This window comes from Chelon labrosus (assembly GCF_963514085.1).
Source record: "Chelon labrosus genome assembly, chromosome: 9".
Taxonomy (NCBI): Eukaryota; Metazoa; Chordata; class Actinopteri; order Mugiliformes; family Mugilidae; genus Chelon; species Chelon labrosus.
In genome coordinates, this window is record NC_140359.1 from 4450356 (window position 1) to 4475380 (window position 25025).

Below are 25025 nucleotides of genomic sequence, written 5' to 3' on the forward strand. Positions count from 1 at the left end.
AGGCACGTATGATCCGTCTGAGGGGTCATATTCTGACTTAATGAATGCCACACCATCCTCCCCACTGACTCTCATGGAAGATCGTTTGATGTGCCTTTCTCTCTGGTTTGAAGCTCCTTTCCAGCCCTCAGCACAGAAAAGGGCTGGATCGGAGCTGTGTGGTGCACGATCACCCTGAGCTCTTTGTTCCTGTGTTTATTTGAGGGAGTTCTGCCTGTTTACATGAAATTCCCGAGTGCAGAACGGCTGGTAATTGCAGCCAACAAACTCAAATCAAGAGATGGTTACCTAGAAGACTGTTTGATCCAACATGTCGGGTTTCCATCCGTCACCCGAGGAGTAAAATGGATGAGTCAATGACAAAGAAGTCAGTGACAACCAAACCAGCATGCAATGTCTAGCATATAACTCAAACTCAAAGATACTCGGGTGAAATTTTCAAATTCAATTTTTATTGTATTTCAGTCATTTATGGTGTAATTTTATCTCACAAATCGCAATCATCTTGTAGTGGAGGGAACTATCATCATGGTATTTTGTTCTTATTACCTGTGGCAAGGAAAGTATGATGCTACACTTGAATCATGTCAGAGATAAGACATTTCCATGCCAGACCTAAAGCATTCCACAACTTGCCAGATGCCAGATTTAAAGTGCCTCATCTTTTAGCACGTAATCAGGTAGCACCTCATCTTACAGCGCATCATTTTGCTGTGCCTCATCTTTAGCACCCCGTAATCTTGTAACACATAATCTTGCTGCATATCGTCTTGTAGCGGAGGGAACTATTACAATGTTATTTTGGTCCAACCCAAAAAGGTCACTTCCAACAAATAATCTGCTGCAGGGAAAGTGTGATGCTACATTTCAGTTACCTCGAACCTGAAGAATACCCCAATTTATGACACCGAAAAATCTTCTCGTCTAGTTATTTGTAACATCAGCATAACTTCATTTTAGACAATGTCTCATGTGCATAATATTGGCGCGAGTTTCCCAAACTTCCCATCCACCGCATAAACCGACTAGCCCTGCACGCAGTCACTGCTTCAAGAACCACATATTTCCTGAAGTTTGGTGAGTTTACTGTGTCATTTTCTGCTGTATTCAAGCTTTATTCTTGAATACAGCACAACATTACAAGGACAAATACATCTGTGCACTTTACACCTGATTCTGTGATGCTTGCTGCATTGATGATGCCATTCTTAACCTTATATGTCAGTCCCTGTAAATAGCAAACCTGTATAGAGTATTGCAGTTTATTGCATAGCCACTTATAGTAAAACCATTTTTTAATCTCTTGTTATAACTGCGTTACATTACATCTCCACTGAGAGTCAGTGCATTTCATAATCAGACTTTTGTACTCTCATTCAATTCCTCGAGACATTTACCTTGTTTTTCATACTATTCATGGCTTTTTTTCAGTTGTTCAAATTACTACTTATTTGCATGGTTGGGAGTGAGCAAATACACCTTGAACCTCATAAACAACCTAACAATTACACCACTGAGCATATCAAAGATTTCTGAACTTTTTATATTGTTTCAATATTGCATTATCAGTATTGCTCCAGTACTTCATTTTAGTGTATCCAGTGTTTGCTGGGGTCTGGGTCCCCATCGGTCTCCCAGATGGAGCCTTCGGTGCCCCTTGTTCACACCCTGCTTTCAAGTTCTTGAACGCTATGTTAATGCAGGCCCTGCGTTCTCTCATATCTTGCTTTTCATTGGCTTGCCCGCTGCAATTTGCTGCTAATGGTCCAACCACCACCATCCCACCCCCTTCATCCACCCCCAACCCCCCCATTTTCCTCTCTTACACTCCTCTCTCTCTCTCTCCTTCCAGCCTTGAGGCGTCCCGTTTCAGCTCCTCCGCTTTCAGTCACAATGCTGTGGAGAGGGTGAATGGGTGGGGTGGTGGTGGTGGTGGGGGCGTTTAAGAGAGCAGTAGGTGGGAGTGGAGTCTGACCGCAGAGGGTCTACTGTTTAAGAGAAAGGGAATTCTCTCTTTCACTCACTCGCTCCCTCTCTCTCTCTCTCTCTCTCTCTCTCTCTCTCTCTCTCTCTCTCTCTCCCTCTCCTCACTGGCTGCACAACATCAGCCAGCTCTCTAGGTAGACTCGAGTAAACACTCAAAGAGAGCAGAGAGAAGAGGGAAGATGACAGAGCTGTCAGTGCTCTGAGAGAACAGACCGGCGAGAACATTTGTCAGGGCTGCCTGATAAGGCTCCCTTCAACACTGCTTCTACTTAGATTTTCTCATCAGTGGAGAGGCTGTGAGCATTGTGTGCAAGGTAAGTCAGCTTCCTTACCTGCGTGGAGCCGGTGTGTTTGAATGGGAGCAGAGAATGGGCTGATTGCTTTATCTAATTGAGGCAATTTAGAAAATGAAAGTGGAGAACTTGACAACTTTATAACTTCAGCCACCTTCTCCCAGCTTGTCCCCACTTTATGAGTCAATATTAAAACTTTCAGGAGGAATTATTTCTGTTTTAGAGATTTTATGAATAGCACCTTAGAGCTGTAACTAATGAATATTTAAATTGGGAGCTTTTATGTTGATTACTGATGAGTATTGATGTGAACAATGCTATAAAATTCTCATATCTGAAATGCTCAAATCAACTCACATATCAGTCTTTCTCAAATAATTTCATTTGCGCTCAGTTAATTTTCTCTGACAGTTTTTTTATGGTGATTACTGGCCAGGCTGATTGTTATATTCTCACCTTCTGTGAAAAATGTTAGCCATAAAAAGGTAATTTCCATTCATCAAGCAGCCACTATATTTTATCCACATGTTTTATAACCCCAGACTGCGGAGGCTGGCGTAATTTTGCTCTTTACTGCAAGCACCTGGGTGCCAATTACGTTTTATTGTGAAAAAAAAGTTTTTTCCCTTTTGCTGGTGATTTTCGGTTTATTAGCACAGAACAGGTAAAAAGAGTGATGTCTTCAGAGAGGGAAGGCTTTGATGATCTGCTAAATTATTCTGCTTGCATTAGGCTGAGATGTGGTCTGATGGCACAGCAGAGTAGAGATGGGTAGGGTTAGTATGTGTGTGTCCGAATGTGTGCATACGTGTGTGTGTGTGAGCGCTGCTTGCCAGAGTAGGTCCAGCTGTACATTTTATGGCTGCCAGCAGACAGTAGGCTTGTGTAACCCAGGAGACAGACAGCTGCTCTGCATTAGATGCTGCTGGTTGGTTCTTCTCCCAGATCTCAAGCATACACACTGCTGGCTGTAAAGTGGCAGCCACACTGACACACACACACACACAATCTTTGACTGTTCATCTCCATGTGCTTCCCCGTCTCTTATCTCCAGGTCTGCTTCATTTATTTGTCATGTGTGTCCCATGGGCAGAGTGCAGAAACATAAACAGACAATCTGCAGGGTTAGAGTCTTTAAATAAACTACCATTCATTGATACGGGTGTTGACAGCAGATATGCCATTTCTGGATTGATGCCAATCGGGATTTTTATTGTTTGCTGAGTTTTGCTAGAAAGAAATGTAAGACCTAATTCTAGCCTTGTGTCATTTTTGCTAAACACTGGGCTCTGTGGTCACAGCTGTCAGCTGCAAATGCTAAAACATAGTATAACAGTAGCATAAGTAGAGACAAGTCACTAATTACTGAGTCAGCAAGAGAATCAGTTGCAAAGCAATGTCAATATAAGTGACTTTAATCAATGGGCATACCAAACCAAGTAAGACTGCAGCAGCAAAACTGTGTGCATATTTATTTTTTAAGAGAATAAATGTGGAATATTTGCATTCCATCAAGGTTTTTAGCACCCAAAACTGTATTTAGACCACAGTGGCTGTCTGCACTGAAAGCTGATGACTTTCTTTAAGGTGGAGCTTTTAGGCAAGGAAAGGTTTTTTGCAGGTTTCACAGATTTACACTGTATACCCCTGAAGCTGTTTGAGGAAAATTATGTTCTTATGGTGGCTTAGAACTCCTATGTGTGTCTTAGAGAGATGGTGAACGGGGTAACGGGAGAGGGAAGTGGGTGTGTGTAAAGTGAGGGTGGGCTGTGATGGAGGAGACCCACAGGATACCAGGGCAGCGCCTGCTGGATGGTAATTGTGTATGATGAGGAGATGCAGACGCAGTGAAGGAGCCCAGCTGCGTTTCACTTGCTGTGACTTCAGTTTCACTGCAGTCTTCCACATCCCTTGGAATTATCTCTGTTTTGGTTTAATTTTGATGTAGTCTGCTCATACACTGACTATCTCTGACTAACAAGAGTCTATCTGTCCGTAGGTGGCAGCATGGGTTCGTGCATTAATGTTTCATGATGCTTTGGCTGTGCATATAAGTAGCCGCTAATGGTGACACTTGGCATAAAGATGAGTGGGAAACAGGCCTTTGTTTAGACAGCTGTTAGCTCCCAACGCTCCAAGCCATACAAACCTCTATGAGAGGGTGACTGTCTTTAACCCCACTTAGCTCCTCCACTGGTGATTGAGAGCAAACAATAATCGTGGGTATTCATGATGACCCACGCTGGGTAGGACTCAGGAGAGATGTTTTGGTTAGACTAACATCATCATTAATTCAGGCTGGTCCAGGCTTTTTCTTCGCTGCCTCTTCTCCTGCTCGTCCCTTTGTCTCTCTTCTTCAGAAGTGTTGGTGCTGGTTTCTAGTGAAATGTCACGCTGGCGCTTGAAATTGTGGTTGGCATCTTTGAATAGGTTCACCTGGACTGTGCAGCCCAGTATATGCAGCATTGGCCACCTGTGGTCCAGATGGTTCTCGATATGTGAATGCAGTATACAGTGAAGCTGAAGTTGTTTTTGTAAAGGGATTCATGGTTCCAAGAGGATGAACGCTTTTGACTTTGATGATCCCATGACATTTGGTTATTTATTGGCAGGTCTCATTTTTTTTTTAATTTGTCCAATGCAATATTAGCATGCTAACATCAGAATTTTAGCACTCAGTCTTCGACCTTTATGAAAGTATCACATTTGCTACCACACGCATGGATTATCTTCTTTTGATACGTTTTTAGTAACATATACTTAACTTGTGAACTAAGAAATCATCTCAGGACAAACTTATCAAAGACCAAAGGATGAATTCTATTTTCGAATCCAAAATCCTTGACTGAGTTAGTTCACTTAATAGCAATTTGCCTTCTATTCCGTTGGTTTGGTGTTCAAATAAATATTTGTAAGGTTTTGAATTTATAGTAAGTCCCCACAAAAGTCATCACAGCCTTTTCCTGTCTCCCTCTTTAGCCCAGTCTGATTAGTCATTACCAAAGAACCAAAGACCCCCCTCAAAGCCATCCAGTGTTTTAACCATCGCAGATGGTTTTTAATGTTCCTCCGATGCTAATGTGCAATGGGAAAGGAGTGGAAGTCTTGGAGCTGTGGGATCCGGGATGCCTTTGTATTGCCTGGCCCTCCATTTGAAGCAGCCAATAGACACTCACATGTGGTAGACACTGCGCTCTGACACTTTGCCTCCACCAGTGACCTCGCACATTGGAATGCATGAGCCATAATGTTCTTGGAACAAGATAGAGGCCCATTTGAGAGGGGCAGACAATTTAAATTGGGGAAAACGGTAAAAAATGGGGAAGCCAATGAAGAGCCGACCCCGGGGACCGGGGTCATTAGGCTCATACAAGTGTATGAATGGAAGGCACTCCCAATTTGGACACGCAACACGCTTAAGGCTTTCATCACAGACAAGGACAAACAGATGTCCGGGTATCACAGCCAACATGCTTGCTTCCATTTCTAGTGGAGAAAAAAAATCCTTTCCATTGCATTTGAATGGAAGTAACCAATAAACCTCCAGTGCAAAGTGCTAAAACATGCAGCCTTTGAAAGGCCCTGAAAATGCCTTTACTCAGCAATGTCTAAATTTAACATTCTAGTCACTCTGCAACTGAATCATCCACAATATTTCACATAAAAAGAGAAGATTTCTGTTCTCTAAATTAAAAATGATTCATTTTGGTGCATAAAAAACAAGATCTGTGTCACTAAGTAAGTTTGTCTGTAGCGTCAGGCAGTCTCTAGGTCAACTGTTTCATTCTTGATGAATTTCCATACTCCTCTATGTTATGTCTGCTGCTCATCTCAAGCAAGTGCACTGTCTGGTAGTGACTACACCACTGGTAGAAAAAAAGCATTTTCCCTTTTCATAGCTGAAGTTTCACTTTCATGATTACACGAAATCCCAGCGTGACACAGCAAAAGCATCTATGGTAGTATATTCTTCAAAGATGTAATGACTTTAACTGTGTTAAATTCTGCTCTTAGATACAGTCCTTAGACAATCAGTCTATGCATCAGTTTTATTCTTAAATTAATCAAAATAAATGAAAAAACTTGTCCGTTTTCCAATGTAACACTGTAACATTGCCCCTCTAAAGAAATAGGCTAAGAACTGACCCTTAATTGTAATAATTTGCTGACCTCAGACTATGTTCAAAGACTCAGAAGCTCGAGCTCTCATCTTGCAGCTGATTATCTGAGAGGGGAGGTGTTAGTTACATGGTAAGTTTAGACAAGTCCCAGAAGTTGACATCAATACCTCTGTGTAACATTACAACGCACGCTGCAGCCAGGTACAAGTCAGATTTTTATAGTAATTGCAGTGCAGTGTGAAAGCTGAGGAGAGGAAGTAGGTAGAACGGAGCGCTACGCAATTACATGTGTCTGGAGAAAACAGCAGGTGGATGTGCTGTAAAGGCTGCACATGAGACTGCCAACCCTCCACACCACACAGGGGTTAGGCTAATAAACAGTAGGTCAGCAGCAACCAGCATGTTAAAAAGCTCATGAACAATGACTAGCATCCAACCTCTCCATCTGGAACCAGCGAGAACAGCAGCGCAAGACGGAGGCACCGCGGGGGAAGAGCCATAAAGAATATTGATGGGCCTTGAGGCGAGCCACGAGTCAAGTCACAAAGAAAAGATTTGAGAGATTGGGATTTGACAGTATTCTTTGCAACGGACCCTCTGAACGCCCTCGTTCCGTATCTTTGCGTCAAAGTCAGAAATTGGTTTTGGTCGAAGAAATACACTTTTTTGAGGCGGTATCAGTCGGATGTGTCCACCATGGTTCCAATTCACTCTGGCAGTTCGTGCTAACGTGATAGTGTTCAGCGCTGGCGGAGCACTCTCTCCGAGTACACAGATAAGTGTTTCTGCTGGTATCTCAGATCCAGCCTCCCCCCGTCCACCTTATCAGCTAGGAACACACTAACCCCCACCACTCCCCCGCTATCTGTGTCATCAGATCCAATGGGGTCACAGCGGAGAGCCAATGACAGCAGTCTCAGTTTGATGAAACGAGTCCTCGTTTCATCCATCAAAAACAGCATCATTCCCCATTCCGTTCCTGTTTAGCATGTCAAATTATTATTATTAGTATTATTTTTTACCATATAGAAGTAATGGTTTAGATTTGTAATGGAATTATTGATATGCTTCATTGATTTCATGCCAGAGTCTTCAGTCAGATTTGTTTGCTGAGAGAAGGAACAGAAAGATTTTATTCCTCAGAGGGAAAGAGCTGGGCAGAGGCTGATGTATATTGACTGTCATCAAGATCTCACTCAGAATAATTTTACTCTTAAGTGAGTAGAGAGAAAAGTATGAGCAGGCACTTTGAAAAATTCAAAATCAAGTCACTTTCTTAAAATAGGGCTTTTCAAATCCAGTTAATGTCATTCTGATTCAACCCATTCCCCCTCTGGTTCTGAGGAAATAACACTTAAAGAACATGCTTAATTACTTCATACGTGTTACTTCATAGCATATCAGAAAATAGTGAATGACTCCTTCTGTTTTGTCCAACTAACAGTCCAAACATATTCAGATTACAGAGACAGACCAACGTGTTTTTGAGCAAGTGAATCAGCAAGCTATCCTTCCCTTCAGGTGCTAAATTCTATTTCTGTATTTTGTCTGTAAAGTCTGTCAGTAAAGTAGAAACAACGTGTTGAAAGATGGTATAACTCTGTAGATCCCCACAGTTGAATGATATTTCTTCATGGGTGCAAACAATCTCCTTCACATTACACATATCCATTGTTAATCTAAAAATATCATATTTGCAGACATAGCTTCACTGCAGGAGTTCTATAAATAAAAACATGACAGTCAAATAATCTGTGAAGTTGGTACCATTTGCTCAGAAAAGACTTGGAAGCTGAGATTTTCTATAGACATTCACGTTGGTCTGTGACGCGTGTGCTGACCTTCTGAACCTAACTTCCCTCTGAAATATGTATCTGTCAGACAAAGACAGAAACTGGAAGTCTTTCCAAAGGAGCAGGCTGAGAGAAAGCCTGTCTTTAGCCAATTAGCTGTGTCCTCATGTCAGCCCTCCCCTTCCCAACTCCTCATCCCAGACACGCACAATGAAATGAGCCAAAACTGATTGCTTTTCGGTCTTGTCTTCTGCCGCTACATCTCTTCAGCCATTATGCAAGCAGTTTATTTCTTTATTCTGTCCTCTGGGGTTTTGTGTAGTTCAGCACAACAGCATTGGCACCATCAGTCATGAAAAGACGTAAAGAGAAAGACAGCGTGTGTCTTCCAGAGCGTGAGGTGATAAAATTTGAAAAACCTTTTCTGAGAAGCAGCAACAGCCATTGATCGTGCATCGAGCAGTCGACTCAAGCCACAGCATGCTTCTTCCCGGAAATTCATTTCTGTGTTTGATGATTATAACTCACGGCTGTAGTGCTGTCCTCAGCAACTTGTTATCTCTCTGCCCACGACCTTGGTGGATATACAGGAGTCAAATCAATATTCACCTGCTCTGGCTCAGTGGGAGACTTTTTTTTTTTTTTTTTTTCACGCTCAAGTCAAGTTTATTGTGAAAAATATGTTCATCAGCAGATGGTGGCTCTTCTGGATTTGAAATGGCACTTTCACATTTTATAGGTGGGATTAGAAAAGAAATGGTTATTTGATCATGCCTGACATGGCAGTTGGCGTCCGTGACTTTGGTCCATTTCCTGGTCATTTCCCCTCTTATAGTGTCACAGTATGTCAAGGTGAAAAGAGCCCCAGACAAAAAAACACCCATTCAGTCATTATAGCAGCGACCCAGATTTGAAATTATACCAGAAAAGACAAGCTGAGTTTTTGTCATGGGTGACCTACAAAGCTAGACAGGCTTGATAAATTCCTCAGAAATGAAAAGAGAGCATGTGCATCCTATCAGACCTGTTTAACATGCAGTCCTGGGACTTGAGTTGTAGTTGTAGTCATTGAATATTTACAATTTTTTTACACACCAAGTGGGGCACACTGCCTCATTATTCACTTTGTTTGTTGTCGAGCTATCAGACAGAGGCTGTGTTGTCAGCTCATGCGCCTGCCTTATCCACTCAGTCAGTTCCCTTCCCTAAAAAGTATTGACTGAGCTACCATGTTGGGCTCCTTTTTAAAACACCTACCACACATGACATGGGCTGATAACGCTTGCTTTTATTTTGTGCCAAAGCAAATTACATTTTCTCCTCAGAAGGATTGCACTGATAACGCCACTGAATGCTTGCAGAGCGAACATTTTCTCGTCCGACTTAGCATGGGCGCCTGGCTGCGTTTGAACCTTCTGACTTCTGTGTGTGGTGTCTGCAGGAAGAAGACGGAAAGTCTGCACATCAAGCTTTAAACCTACACAAAGTAGAACTTGTGATGGGAGGAAGAACACTGTAGGAGGACTATGTCATCATCCAACAAGGAGTTATTTATGGTCCTTCTGGTCTTCCTTTGTGTGAAATAAATACATTCTCCTGGTTTACACAAGGATTATGATTCTAGATTTAGACAGCAGGGAAACAGGGAATACATGCAACATTGAGGGACATGCTGGAAAACACGTTGAGAGCTACTGATCTGATCTTCATCTGGTTGGTGGTGCAATGGTTTTTGCATTACACAGAAGCTTCTGTGGGTTGAAAATGTAAACTCTTTCTTACTTTTGAGTGTCAGTCTTGTCTGCTTCACATCACCATGGACCAAAGAACCAAGGGTAACAAAAAACATGTCTACCTGGAGTTGTTGCACATTTTCAATACTATCCATTCCCCTTGCTTCCTTTGCCTTCTCTACCATGGCTGACTTTTACAGTCCATCCTCCAGGAATGATTTCCAGCATGGTCAGTCCACGCATCTTTAGAGGCAGCAATGAGAGATTGCTCTAATTGTGGCTGTTTCTTTTATCTGCTTTTTGTTTCCATTTCCTCCCTCCTGAAGTCAGTTCTCCAGTGTGTTCTTCCCTTGTTTAGTGGTCAGCCATACAACATATCACAGCAGACTTACTTCTCCTACCAGCAATCATGGTTGTTTTCCATAACTCTGACTTAGATTTTTATGTATGGTTATTGCGCTAGGCCGAAACACAGGCCGTTATGTGTTGTTTTTCAGTGGTACTGGTAGGGTTGGGGTTAGAAAATAGCTCTGCCAATTTACTTTAACCCTGAGACAATAATACCAGAGAATTAACATTTTTTGACAGCAGCAGACCTAATCACCTTTCAAATGGACACGGACTAAAGCCTTCCCAGCTCCCCTGTGAGGTTTAAAACTTTGAGTGTTTCCCTAGCACTCATTCACAACAGGGTAATTTAGATCAGTTGCGCCATATGTGTCTTTGCTAGCAGGTTTTCCCTTGGTGAAATTCTCCTCACATGCAACCACGAGGCGGGCAACAAGCTTTGTTGCTGTTTAAGAAGCAAACTATGGAGCAAAACCAAGTGAGGGAATAACAAAGCAGCAGCAGTCAGATTGTATCAAGTCCATGTCTACAGTGCCAACAACCAGCTGCATTAGCATAGTGCCAGGGCCACAGGGTGCCCATGAAGGAAAGCCCAAAGAGAGCAAATCAGCTCTGTGTTTCTCAGGGTCACACTCAGAGTCTCTCATTATTATTGTCCTGCGTCATATTAAAAAGTAGTAGGTGGCAGCTAAGAGGAGAAAGGCTTTAATCAAAATATTTCTCAGACTTTGTGGAAGTTTCCTGTCTTCATCTATTTCTGAGTAAAGTAGAGTTTTGCCAGAGCCACAGATTCTTACACAAAGCCCGCTTTGGTCTCTCAGGGTAGGTTTCACTCAGAGGTCCATGTGGAGAGCAGCCAGCCTTCAAAGTGAGAAAGCCAACCAACCGCCCAGAACTAAAACCTTAGCAGCAACTCAAAGCAATTTTCTGGCTATTTTGTTGATTTAATCCCTAGTTTGTGATGCTTGGGCACAGCAGTGTGACTACACTGGTGTGTGTGCGTGTGGATGTGCATGTATATGTGAGTGTGAGACAGGAGAGGGGGGCTCTTTTGGACCCCTGAGGGCCAAGATCCTAAACATTCCCTTCAGCAAGTCACATTAGCACTTTTGCAGTCTACCCATCATAGAGGCGCTCATCCCTTCCTGTCTAATCAGGGAGCTGGAAGGGTGACGTGGAGGTGGGGGCAAGTCGGGGGTGAAGCCGTGGGATACCACCAAGCTGAGCTTATCTGTCAGCTTGCCTAATCACACGTCAGGCCGTGATGAAGAGACCAAGCACATCGTACCACAACATTACCTGCTGACTGTCAGCCTGTGCGTGTGAAAATGTCCAGCAAATCCCTCATCAGAGCAAAAATTAAACCCTTCATACATATTCCACCAAAGGTTAGGAATATGCTACATACATCTGCAATCATGCATTTCACGTCTGCTTATACAGACATTTTCATGCTGGCTGCTAACAGCTGCACTTAACCTTTAGAGCAGCCAAGCTACACATCGGTTTTATTAGAAGTAGGAAATGATCAGTGTCAGCATCTCTGACAAGGTGGAGTAAAGAGTGCATTAATATAAACTCTGCCTCTGCCAGACACTTTAAAAAAAACAGCAAGTACGTGGCTCTGCACTGAATCTGCATTCATAATTTTGCTCCCCCTCTTTGAGCGCTGACAGATTTGTGCAGTATGTCTTTCATCACATTTCTGCATCTGTATATACACTAAATGTGTAGCATTAAACAAAACAGGATGCTTTAAGAATCAGTCCTCATAGCTTCAAATGTAACAGACTTACAGCATGCAGCAAGGGAATACCTTTAACCAGCTTGTTATGTTTAGTATAACGTCAAATCAAACAGCAAAAAAAGCCATCAGGTTTTATAGCTGGCTTCGATGCCACAACCTCAGCACATTTTTTCAGCAGACCTTTTAAAAGACTCATGTCTCAGAAGGTGAAAGCAATAAGATCATGTTACAGGACTAAAAGAAAAGCTGGCGGTTGCCAGGAGAACAGTCCGGGAATGCTGACCTGCCGATTTGCGGTTATAGGAGGGAAGTCAGTGCAGACCCTCTGTTCTTTTACAGGAAGCCCACAGATGGTTTTGCTATACACCAATATTAATCTGTCAGCTCGGGTTGTGGTCTGAGCTGTAGAGAAAAGAGGAGGCTTCCCACCATGCAGGTGTTACCAGTGCTGTTCCTGTTGAGGCAACCTGTCTGAACGTGGTCAGAGAAAGACCGCATCACACAGATCCCCAAGGTCACGCACCGCCCTTGCAGTAATTGCTGCTCTCATTCCTCCGAGGAATTGTGAAAAGAATACCTCAGTGACATCCACTAAGAGTGTGTGTCCTCTGCTGAGAGCAGGGGGCTAAGGGGGCTAAGATGTGTCAGAGGCAACAACACGATTAGAGGTGGTTGTTGTTCAGGAAAACTGAAAAAGGTTAATTGCTTTTTAAGGGATTCTGTCATATTTCACTCCAGCTACTCTCCCTTTGTGGATGCATGTTTGTGTGTGTGATAAGAGTATGTAGTTAAATCCATTCAGAATAACTAGAAAACAGTAGAATATTCATCCAAACAGTTCTGAGTTGATTGCTGGGTTGCATGAGGGTATTTTCTACATAACAAAAACCTATGTGGCAACTTAAATGCTTTGTCAAACTGAATCATTTTTTCCGTCTGTTTTTACTTTCATTTACTCTAGCACTCAAGGCAAGAACACTTACTTGATACCTGAGTCATCTGCAGTGAACTGCCACCTTCTCAGAAGCTGCAATACCAGGGTGTCATCATGGAAATCAAAGGCTTCCTCTTGAGCTCCTTGGTTCTAGTCCTACTCCTACAGTTCTCCACCTCTGGCCTTGTCAAGAAGGTCATCCGCCACCGCAGAGAGGCCCTGATGCCAAAGAAAACACAAGAGAACCTTACCCTGCCCAACCCTGACCAGCCAGTGGTGTTCAACCATGTCTACAACATCAATGTCCCCTCCACGTCCCTCTGCTCCGTGGACCTCGACTCGCCCGGAGGAGCTGATCTCAAACACAAGAGCGCTCCGATGGACATGCAGAACACCGAGCACATGGAGCACACGGTGGATGGCGACAACCAGATTGTTTTCACCCATCGCATCAATATCCCCAAGCAGGCTTGCGGCTGCGATAACCAGCTGCCAGACATCAAAGACATCCTGAACAGGCTGGAGATGCTGGAGTCAGAGCTGTCTAGTCTGAGGGAGCAGTGCAGCACTGGAGCAGGCTGCTGTGGAGCTCAGGTTACAGGTCAGTCTACATCTTTTATTGTATACACGCATGTACACAGTTTTCCAAAGAAAACACAAGTTCATAAGGTGCTGACCATTATGTTATTGACAATATAGTGAGGCTGACCATATTTACAGAAGTACTTAGTATATTTCCACAAACAAACTCAGTTTGTATTAAAAAAAGGTTCTCACTCAAATTTCAGTCTCGCCATTTGTAACCATTGTTCTTCAGGTGTCCTGTGTTAATTTGTCTAATGGAGGTATAAGGCTGGAGTTTGATGGGCACACATTACTTTTCCAAACAACTTGTAGTCGCAATGGAATAGTTTTAAACACACTGTGTTTTCCTTGCCTTCCCCCAGGTGAAGTGACCACAAAGCCCTATTGTAATGGACGTGGGAACTGGAGCACTGACACCTGCAGCTGTGTATGTGAACAAGGATGGAAGGGCCCCAACTGCACCGAACCTGAGTGCCCCAACGATTGCCAGGACCAGGGCCGCTGTGTGGATGGCAAATGTGAATGCTTTGAGGGCTTTGGTGGGGACGACTGCAGTATTGAGCTCTGCCTGCTGGATTGTGGCGACTACGGCCACTGTGTCGAAGGGTCCTGTCTTTGCGAGGAGGGCTTTATTGGTTTGGACTGTTCCCAGACCAACTGCCTCAACAACTGCTTGGGCCGTGGACGCTGTGTGGAGGATGAGTGTGTTTGCGACCATCCATGGACGGGCTTCGACTGCTCCGAACTCATCTGTCCAAATGACTGCTACGATCGCGGACGCTGCATCAATGGAACCTGCTATTGTGATGACGGCTTCACTGGGGAGGACTGCGGTGAACTCACTTGTCCTGGCAACTGCAACAACCGTGGCATGTGTGTGAATGGCCAGTGCGTGTGTCATAATGGCTACAGTGGAGAGGACTGCTCAAAGCTCACCTGCCCAAAGAACTGCAACGAGAGAGGCCACTGCTTTAATGGGAAGTGCATCTGTGATCCAGGATTTGAAGGTGAAGACTGCTCCATCCTCTCGTGCCCTGACAACTGCAGCAACAGGGGCCAGTGCATTAACGGAGAATGTGTATGCGACATAGGATACCAAGGTGAAGACTGCAGTGAGCTCTCCTGCCCCAACAATTGCCAAGACAGGGGCCGCTGTGTTGATGGACAGTGCATATGCGAAAAAGGCTACACAGGGGAGGACTGCAGCATCAAGACCTGCCCCAAAGATTGCATGGGACGCGGAGAGTGTGTGGATGGCAAGTGTGTGTGCTTTGTCGGCTTTACCGGGAAAGACTGTGCTGAGCTGACCTGCCCCAACGACTGCCTGGACCGTGGCCAGTGTGTCAACGGTCAATGTGTCTGTCATAAAGGTTTTACTGGAGAGGACTGCAGCGAGAAGACGTGTCCCAGTAACTGTTTAGACCGAGGTTACTGCGTTGATGGCAACTGCGTGTGTTATGAGGGTTTCACTGGGCCTGACTGCTCCATACTGACCTGTCCAGGAGATTGCCAGAACCAGGGGCGCTGCGAGAATGGACTGTGTATCTGCGAGGAGGGCTTCATTGGAGAGGACTGCTCTGACGGTAAGCTAGGCTACTAGATAACCAAAATTTAAATGTATAATTTTAGGTACCAAAGTCTACAGGATTTTGAAAATAGTAGGGATGTCCTGATTGGTATCAGGAGATCAGTATCAGGGACAATCCAGGCATTTTTTTTAAATGATCAGATCAGGCTTCTGCCAAGCACAAACTATTGTAGTTATTTATTTTAGGTCTGTCATAAACCAAAACCACATCCCTGTAGTGTGAAAGCGTCTGCTTCTTCTTATGTTTTAGTAGTGGTTGGCTAGCATCAAAGCTACCAAAAATCGGAGAAGACCCAAAATCACATGACTAAACTTGTCTGCTGTGTGGATGTACTTTACTGTGGATAATGAAGTCAGTCAGAAATAGGAAGTGCAATGTGGCTGTTTTGCAAGTAGGAGTTTGTCACTCGACACTTTGCTCAGGCAAAGGTGGCACAGAGGCAACAATAAACATCTAGAGACAGTGTCAAGGCGAAAAGTATTACAGAGAAGGTCATGGAGTCTATGGTGTTAGATAACCAGCTCATTTCTGGAGTAGAGAACACACATTTTTACCATCTGTTGGAGCTTCTGGAGCCAAGAGGAGGTACCCTTTATATGTGATATAGGAGAATACAAGGAAGATAAGAAATGCCTTTATGAATCTGCAAGGGAGGACATTTTATTTATTTAAGATCGGATTGGGACAGAGATTGGCCGATACTGAATATTAAAAGATCGGTATTGGATAGGGAAAAAAACTTGTTCGGAACATCTGTAAATAATAGTCCCTGTTTACCATAAACAGGCACCACAAGCACCACATCAGCATTAAGTTGGAGCCTTTCTTCTGGGCTTTTTACTTACTATTACAATTAATTCTAGCTGTTAGAACTACAACCCACCTATGTATGTATAAAGAATGTTCATATGTATTGTAACTGATGAGTTTTGATTTCTTATTACAACCTTATTATCTAGTGAAGTGATGACTTGGGTTATATTAGCTTGGCTATTTTTTACAATAGATCACATGGAAAAATCATAAACTGTAGTTTTGGAAACCACTGATTGGAAAAGAGTCCTTGATGGAGGGGTGAATGTACATCAGGGCAATAGTCAGAAAGTTCCAAAGAGGCTGGGTTACTCCATTGCTTGTATGGAACAATTTGTGTATAACACAGGGATTTGGGATTCAGATTGAGCAGTGCAGGAAAATAAATGTAGACCACACTCATTATTTTGGATACATTAATGGATCTGAATGTAATCTGTGATTACATGGTATGTCACAATCTGTAAAAAGGGTTTCTTTAGAAATAAAGGGGAAACTTGAGATGTACTTTGTTGACATGAAGAACAAGTTAAAGGAAAAGGAGTGCAAGGATTGTCCATCAGCTATCTAGTGCTGTGATCTCTCTCTATTAGTGTCTTCTCGGGTGGACTATATTTGATTGGGTCTAATTAGCCTCGGGCCTCCCTATGCCCCTTGAATCAGGTCTCTCTTTGCTTATTAGGTTTTGATAGATTTTCCATGGATCTATTTCAGCTCACACTATTATCCCCAAAGAATATACATATTTTAAACCTTCATGGAGATGAAATCGCTTGCAATGTTGGTATGGATCAATTATTGTAAGTGTTTCTTCACAGTCTCCCCACCCAAGGACCTAACAGTGTTGGAAGTCACCCCAGAGACGGTGGATGTGTCCTGGGAGAATGAGATGCGTGTGACCGAGTACCTGATCACCTATATGCCCACCGCCCTTGGAGGTCTGGAGTTGGACATGCGGGTGTCTGGCGACCAGAAGACGGCCACTATTCGGGAACTTGAGCCTGGCATTGAGTACCTAATCAGTGTCTATGCTGTGCTCAACAACAAGAAGAGTGTTCCCGTCAGTGCTAGAGTGGCAACACGTAAGTGACTGCTCCCTGCGGAAGTTACAAAAAAGCACAGCGCATAAATCAAGATGAGATGTAGTCAGAGTTGTTCAATTTTTCAGATCTTCCTGAGCCTGAGGGTCTCAAGTTCAAGGCAGTGCGGGAGACGTCGGTAGAAGTGGAGTGGGACCCACTGGACATTCCCTTCGATGGCTGGAACCTCATCTTCAGAAACACAGTGAGTTCTGCTACCCATTATGTTAATGTAGCTTCTGTGTTCCAAGAAGTGGTTGAACTCTAGAGCTTACCCCAGCCTTGGTCATTATCCAAATTTTTCCTCTCGTGGAAACTATATACAACCCACTGCAGACCCCCTACTTCAGATTCAGTAATGGCTTAATATGCATACATGAGGATCAGGGTGAGTATCCTCTGGAAAATCGTTTAGCAAGTCCTGACAGCTCCAAGGACCGTACAGCACACAGCGTCTGTGTTAACACTTTATTTTTCTTTTTGAGTGTTCATAGAAATCAGTGCTATTGCGAAGCACACTAGCTAAATTCTAATTTCCTGTCAACACTTAAATACAAACACCACCCAGAATGCTATTATGTATGATTTTGCAGTTGTTTCCCCCCTTTACTTTATGCACCATGCCAGCCCTTGTCAATGTAGTGGCTGACGACCGGTGTGGTTTTTTTGGTGATGGCAGAAAGAGGACGATGGTGAGATTCTGAACTCCCTTGGCCAGCCAGAGACCACCTTTGAGCAGTCTGGCCTGGGTCCAGGCCAGGAGTATGAGGTCAAACTGGAGGTGGTGAAGAACAACAAGCGTGGACCACCAGCCTCCAAGAACGTCATCACAAGTGAGTGTGCACATTTACTGTGCTAACTGGCTGATTATTCTTTTCTCTTAGACTCATTGGAAAGGTTTTATTCCATGTGACGGAGCATGTGCTCAGTTTGCAGATCTGTAATTTTTGCAGGATTCTCATCCTATTAATTTTTAGGACAATTAGGATCTTCTAATACTATATAATAAATAAATAAATAAAATATGCAAACCAATCTGAATGATTAAACATCTTTAATTGTACATCAAGTTGATTGGAAATGCATCAAAAATATCAGAATAAAAAAAAAGGAACAAACAAAGATTAATGGAGATTTGGGACAGTTTTCTTTTCCACAAAAACTCAAGCATTGTTTTTTTTTTTGTTTTTTTTTTAATACTAAGAATAAGTCCCACCCAAATGATTGATTGTTATTTTTGGATTTTCTGAGCCGAAAAGGCGGAAACCTCGGAAACAAATTACACTGGGTACAGCGCTTTGTCTCTATCCAGCTGCTCTACTCGTTCTCTACTCAACTGAAAAAAAGAAGCTTAGAATAAAATGTTAGCATTAGAGGACAAATCCCCTCACACATGATGTATTTATTAGTGACATGGAAGAGACTAAAAATGGTAAAAGACAAAACCATGAGCTGTGCATGGAGTGATGAGGAAACTGTTAACATCCTCAAACTAATATATTCTCATTTTGTTTTCCGCATGATTGAGGACTGCTGCATTTTCAATAACATCATCCTCTTGCAGTACCCTAGTACCACAAGGTGGTGTTTTCTCCCAGTAGTCACATAACTAGTGGAAGGGTTTTCAAAAGTTGACATGGTTCCCACGCTGTTCACAAAATTTCAGTTTGTGCTATCATAAATGGCTCATATGGATCATTTTCAGTTTAAACCTCCAATAACTAATTTACGGGCCTCTGGGAAGCAATAGAAAGAAGCTGTAAGCTATCATCAAGTTTTAAGCTAGGGATGGGAATATGTAACATGCCTTAATGCAAGGAAGTTTATTGGAAGACAGGACGTGAGGGAAATGAATGGAGGCATGAGAGGGGTTGAGGGGAAGGGATTAGAGGGTAGATGGTGGCAGAGGAAGCCAGGGAGTGAGACTCAGGGTGAGGGCCCGTCTCAGGAAGCTTCAGCTCCTTGTCCCCCTGGTTACTGTAATGAAAGATGAAAGTGGAAGAAAAGAGGAAGATGGGAAAGGTTAAGGTTAAGACACACCTTTATAGGTAAACACGGGACATTGAATGGCATGGGGAGTGGTCTTGTTCCTGAACTTTTTTCAGGTTTTAATAACTTCACGTAGTCTGCAGGGCAGTCACCCGAATGTGCTGCACATACAGAAATAGAGTAGACGTAGAAAGAGGCGTTTGCATTGACAGCTGCAGACACTGAAACAGGCAATTTGGAACTAAACCCAGAAATATACAGACATGGTAGAATGAACAGTTTGTGAGGTATTTTGAGCTTACACTTGAATGACACATTCTGGACAACTTTTTTTAAAAAAGAATTTTGCTTCATCGGAGATCCATGTACAAGCTCGTATTATAAGTTCTACCATTCTGCTTCCTGTATTGTTGTTTACATCTCAAAAAGCAAAGGCACTCGAGTGTCTGGTTTGCCCTGTCAGGAACAGGTTATCAGATATAAAAACTTGCATAACAAGGATCTAAAATACTTTTCATTGTCTGCGGGCATGATATGCAGTAGGTCGTTCATTTCTGTTTTCTAAAATATTTTGTAATGGAAATCTTAAGATTGGCATTATAGGAAAAAGAGGTGAGATAAAGATAAAATGTCTTAACATCCTGGATATATGGACATACTGTGCCCCATGTGACACTTATAAACACAGGATTTTCAGCCCTTGCTGAGAAAAGCTTAACACTTATGCTAAAAATAAAAGATCTATATCAAATAATGGTAATCTCAACCTCTTGCCATTAATCCTAACCACTGTGCTAAAAGACATTTTCGGGAGAATAAGCTTAAACTCTGCATTGCACCAGCACTCTGGACCTAATGCTGCAGACTGAGAGTGTGATTTTCCAGAAATACAGGTTATTGTGAAAAAAAAAAAAAAAAATGTCACTTAGACCTGTCAAAGTAAAATGAAGAAACTGGTTGTCATCTTTATACCTTGCATAGGTTCACTGCTTTCTCTATCTGGGTTATCCATCATGCAGCCCGCGGGTATTGAAAACAGTCTGACTTGTCACCCCTGAGTGATTAGCTTATTAGATGTCACTGCATTGTTGTGATTTAGCAAGGGTAATAAAAAGAGATATGGATTTTCATCCCTATAGGGAAGTTATGAGATACAGTATCATCATATCAAGCTGTGAAGCCCCAAGGCTTGTTACACTCAAAGGAGCTGGGGATCAATATAATGAGGGCAAACTCGGCTGGATTTGTAACATCACCTGCCTGTCAACTGCTGGACTTTTACAACATTGTATGTGTCCTTCAAAACGTGGCTTCAACTCCTGCAGAAGGTGTTAACATTTATTTTCTTTAAAAGTAAGGCTCTGTGCATGGCCTCCTTGGCTGAAACACAGGCCTAAACGCAACTATTCTAGCTGTTATCCTTCGGAGATAAGCCCACATTTAGTGCGAAGTTTGGCAGCTCCGTCCTGCAGCAGGCGGGTCAGGGCTCTTCTGTGCTTATTTATGGTGTGACAGTTGTCTGCAAGGATGTATCATTAGAGACATACCATAACCTTATCTTCTTCTCACAGGAGTGAGAGCTCGGGTGGTAAATTACTGGTGTTCTTTCTGTATGGCAAGCTTAGAGCGCATTACGGATTATTGTTTAAATGTGTCAGAGATATCTACGGCTCAACCAGAGAAAATGAAGTGCGGTGATATAGTGGCTGTTCTGTAGTTTAACTGTGTGTTGATGGATGGATCTCTTATTCTTATGGTGTTCTACATTCTCAAGAGAAATTGTACCCCCGGTACATTACCATTATATCAATTAGATAACTCAAATGACACACATAAAATTAAAGTGGAAGTACTTTTTGAGAAGAAAAAAAAGTCACTCTAGGGCAGCAATACAGCAATATGCAGTTTCTCTTTTAAACAAGGACATAGCCTCAGTCTAACATAGTCTGTCCCATATTATCACAAAATTTAGCGGTCTGTGGTACTTTGCATTGCATGAAATAACCTTGTTTCACAAGTACACTGATTTCTTAAATGTTAACAGTGAGCCATGTAACCATAAACAGGGTAAGAGACTGAATGTTTTTTAATTGGCTTTTTGAATGTGTGTATGTACAAAGAACATATCAGAGGTAAGGCTCACCGTAAACCGAGGCAGGTTTTGTTCCAGCCTGCACCATTTGCTCTGTGTCATCCACTCTCTTTCACCCCATTACTTCCTGTCTTTCTCCACCACCATCTGGAAATTAGATCAGGTCTTCCAACTGCAGGCACATTTATGCAGCATCAACTCCTTTCAGTTTACCAAAACGCCTGAAATGATCAGATTTTGGCCATAACCAGGTTTCTCCCAACAACCATAAATGCCCGGAACAAAACTGACTCTATGTGTCATGAAATCGTTTGGGAAATATAGTTATTTGTTTCTTGCCTGAGAGTTAGATGAGCCACTCCCATGATAATGTTTTAAATATGAAGGTGAAGCCGGGATCTTAGCTTAACTTAAAAAATGGAAAGAGCTTTACTGACTACAATTCCTGAACACCAATGGTTCCTAAAGGATATTTATGGAACAACCTTACAACACAATCACAACTCAGTGGAATCATGTTTTTTTATATTGTGCTTTCACACACGGATACATGTCGTGTCAGCGCTTCTTGGATTACGAGGTTCAGAGTTCTTTGTGTCACTCATGGCTCTCATAATATCTCCCGTTACACCGGCTTGCGGCTCACATACTGTGAGATTTCCACACTGAGAGGTTAATTGTGTGAAGCGAGTCTCTCCGCTCCCCCCTCCAACCCAACCCACCATGTGTGGGAGGCATCAGTCAGTCAAGCAGTCAGCCACAGAGGGACGCTGGCCTCCCAGGAGAATAGTATCATGACACCCAAAAGACACTCATGCAGCCTCCGCTGAAGACAAATCTGTGTTAAGCTCAAATGCAGATTCTTCTTTTTATCAGCTCTGCACAGAGGGCTGACTTTCCTAAAGTTGCTTGCCTGTGACAAATCAATTTGAGCGTTAGTTAAAAGGCGTCCTTCATGGAGCTGGGATTTGATCTGTAAATAGTTTGAATAACCTCATAAACGCAAGAGGGCTGTCACATATTTCAGCACCGTTGCCGACTGTATAACACTGATATCTATGGCCACACCGCCCCACACCAACATTCCTGACTCGATCATATATTTCCTATCTTCATGGTCCATGGTTAGTGTCATGTTCAGTTCAATAAATGTGTAACAGTTTTCCATACCCCCAGAAGAGTTCCAGAGACTTGTAGATTAAATACCAAGGCTCATGTTGCCTCCTCTGGTTGCAAACGCCTTACTAAGACACTTTAAGTGATTGCCACTGTATGTAAATGTGCATCAGTCAAATCTCATCATGATTATTAATGACATGAACGATAAAGTTGGTTGACTTAGAAGACTAAACTAAATGGTTAACCACCACAACCTCTAAATATGTGCTGAATAGAAACATTTCAGTGCAAATGCTGTAAAAAATAAAATACTTTAAAGCTGCACCATTCAATATGTTTAGATCAACAATGGGACAGTTGAGAAAGTGTAATAGAAAACATGTTTCTCTAAGTCACAAACAAAGTAACCGCTCCGTGGAGGTTTTTGGCATCTGTAAGACTTTTGTTTTTTTCCCACAACTTAATTTTTTTGTTTCCTTGTTTCCTGCAGGCTGTTTTTTTGGTGGGGAAAATGACAAAACAATAAAACTCCACATGACACTACCAGTCTGGCATCAAAATACTGTACATAGACAGTTAGCTACAAGGAGCTGAACTTAATGAAACATATTGTACCTAAAGAGGCACATATTTTTCTCAAGAGTTGCCGGAGAACTGAAACAAAGCATTTGTCGAATCAAATAATACAGCTTTAAATTACATTACGCTCCCCTCTACCCCTGCAGTGATCGATGCCCCGAGCCAGGTGGACGTGCGTGACGTAACCGACACCACCGCGCTAGTGACCTGGTTCCTGCCGGTGGCCGAGGTGGACGGGGTCAGCGTCTCCTATGGGCCCAGCTCAAACCCCGCCGATCGCAACGTGGTGGAGCTGTCCTCCAGTGACACCCAGTACCACCTGGGAGGCCTCACCCCCGACACCCAGTACGAAGTGTCTCTGACGGCTCGGAAGGGAGAACGGGCCAGTATTCCCATCTACGAGTCCTTCCTCACAGGTAAGACTGTGACCATGTGTACTGCCGTGACGTAGCCCTTCTTCCTAAATGAAAAGCAGTCAGCTATTAACTGGTTATTGCAGCCAGGTGGAACACGCTGCTGTGTTCTTTGTGTCAGCGGGGTGGGAGGATGGGGTTGGACCACACATGCTTTGCTTAAGGCTAGATGTTTACAAGGGTGTTGGGCATCCTGCTAATGTGTGGACGTGGATGCGTATGTTCCTCAGAGGACAAAATGTCCTCAGAAGTATAGAGTGATGATTTGGTTTGATGTTTTAACCCTGGCTCAGCATAATGTCTAACGCTGGCTTTTCTTTTGGTGGCCCTGCCCGTCTCTTTAGCATATCTTTTCAATATGTAACCTTGTATTTAGTTATAAATCTGGGCATTTTCTTTCATGTCTAGTCCTTTCCACAGCTCTCTTTCTTTTCTTTGAGGCTTGGTGGATTTGATAGTGCTTCCTTAGTATCATTATCCTACTGAAAGGCCCACTTCTGTTTCAGTGTCAGCTTTCGAGGAGATGGCCTCACATTTTTTCAAGCGCTCTGTGATACAATGCAGAATTCATAGTTGCAAGCTGGCCAGCCTCAGCAAAGCAACCCCAAACCACAACACTTTCAGCAGCATGCTCCCCTGCTGGTATGAGGTTCTTCTCCTAAAGAACCAAACAATATCTACTGTTACTGTGGCCAAACAACTCTATCTTTGATTTGTCTGCCCAGGGCCCATTATTCCATCATTATTCCTTTCCTATATTTTAACTGGCAAACTATAGTTTTGCAAATAGTCTATTTGGACAGCAAATGCATTTTCCTGGTACGCTTCTCTTGCAAATGTTTTCCTAAATTTGAATGTATGCACTTCAGAACCAACAGTTATCCAAGTTACCCGCAGATCCTGAGACTTATTTCTGCATCAATCTGTTGACTCTTGGGCTGAATTTGCTGGGGCAGTCAGTCCTGTACAAACCACAACCATTGTAAATCTAAATAATCAAACCATTTTAAAATCTTTTTAAATCCTTTTATAGACTCAGAGGCATCCACAACTTTTTTTTATTTTCTTCCATTATTGTGCGTGACTGAACAGTGGATGAGAAAGTATTGAGATGGTTACATAAAAGTTGTAATATTACACTGTTAAGGTCCTGCACTGAAAAGGTTAAAAGTATAATAATAATTACTAAATGTGTTCATACTCAAAGCAGAAAAGCCCTCCACGTGACTGCTATCTTATTACACATTATTAGGCTGATATTTATGGGCATTCCACCACTGCTGAAAAGTCAAAATGAAAGAAAATTGTGTGTGATGACATACATTTTTGGCCGCACGTGTCATGTTAATTCAGGTTAGGATAATGTGACATCTGTGAGAAAAAGACAATTTTTGTGTTGCAGACTTGGACGCCCCCAAAGACCTGCAGACGGTGGAGCTGACAGACGAGAGCATCACTCTTGAGTGGAAGAACAGCCGGGCCAAGGTGGACAACTACCGCATCAAGTATGGACCTCTGTCTGGGGGAGAGCACGGAGAGCTGCTGTTCCCCCCTGGAGTCAAGGACTCCACCCAGGCTAAGATCACTGGTACTACACACCAGCGCCATAAACACGCACATACACAAACATCCATCCAAAATGGTCACTGATCAAATGTCAGCCGTCACTTTTATAATAGCATTCGCCACAGTTTATAAACTCTTAATTTGGCTTAAAACTGCCAGAAGTTACTACTTATTGAGGTTTAATTAAAGTTGCTGTATTATAACGTGGCATTGGGGATTGCTCACAGCTTGGCAACCTGAATGGGG

At 42.9% G+C, this 25025-nt stretch overlaps 1 protein-coding gene across 2 annotated transcripts in view; it reads left to right on the plus strand.

Moving 5' to 3' along the window:
- Window positions 1-2087: 2087 nt before the first annotated feature.
- tncb (tenascin Cb) overlaps window positions 2088-25025 on the plus strand; it is a 43684-nt gene continuing 20746 nt past the window's right edge. For both annotated transcript variants that reach the window (XM_084551559.1, XM_084551558.1), the window contains exons 1-8: window positions 2088-2300; window positions 12983-13556; window positions 13903-15123; window positions 16761-17024; window positions 17111-17226; window positions 17701-17854; window positions 22947-23216; window positions 24616-24801. In XM_084551559.1, coding sequence (XP_084407685.1) covers window positions 13070-13556; window positions 13903-15123; window positions 16761-17024; window positions 17111-17226; window positions 17701-17854; window positions 22947-23216; window positions 24616-24801 — 2698 coding nt within the window. In that variant the 5' untranslated portion in view covers window positions 2088-2300; window positions 12983-13069. The remainder of the gene's footprint in view (window positions 2301-12982; window positions 13557-13902; window positions 15124-16760; window positions 17025-17110; window positions 17227-17700; window positions 17855-22946; window positions 23217-24615; window positions 24802-25025) is intronic.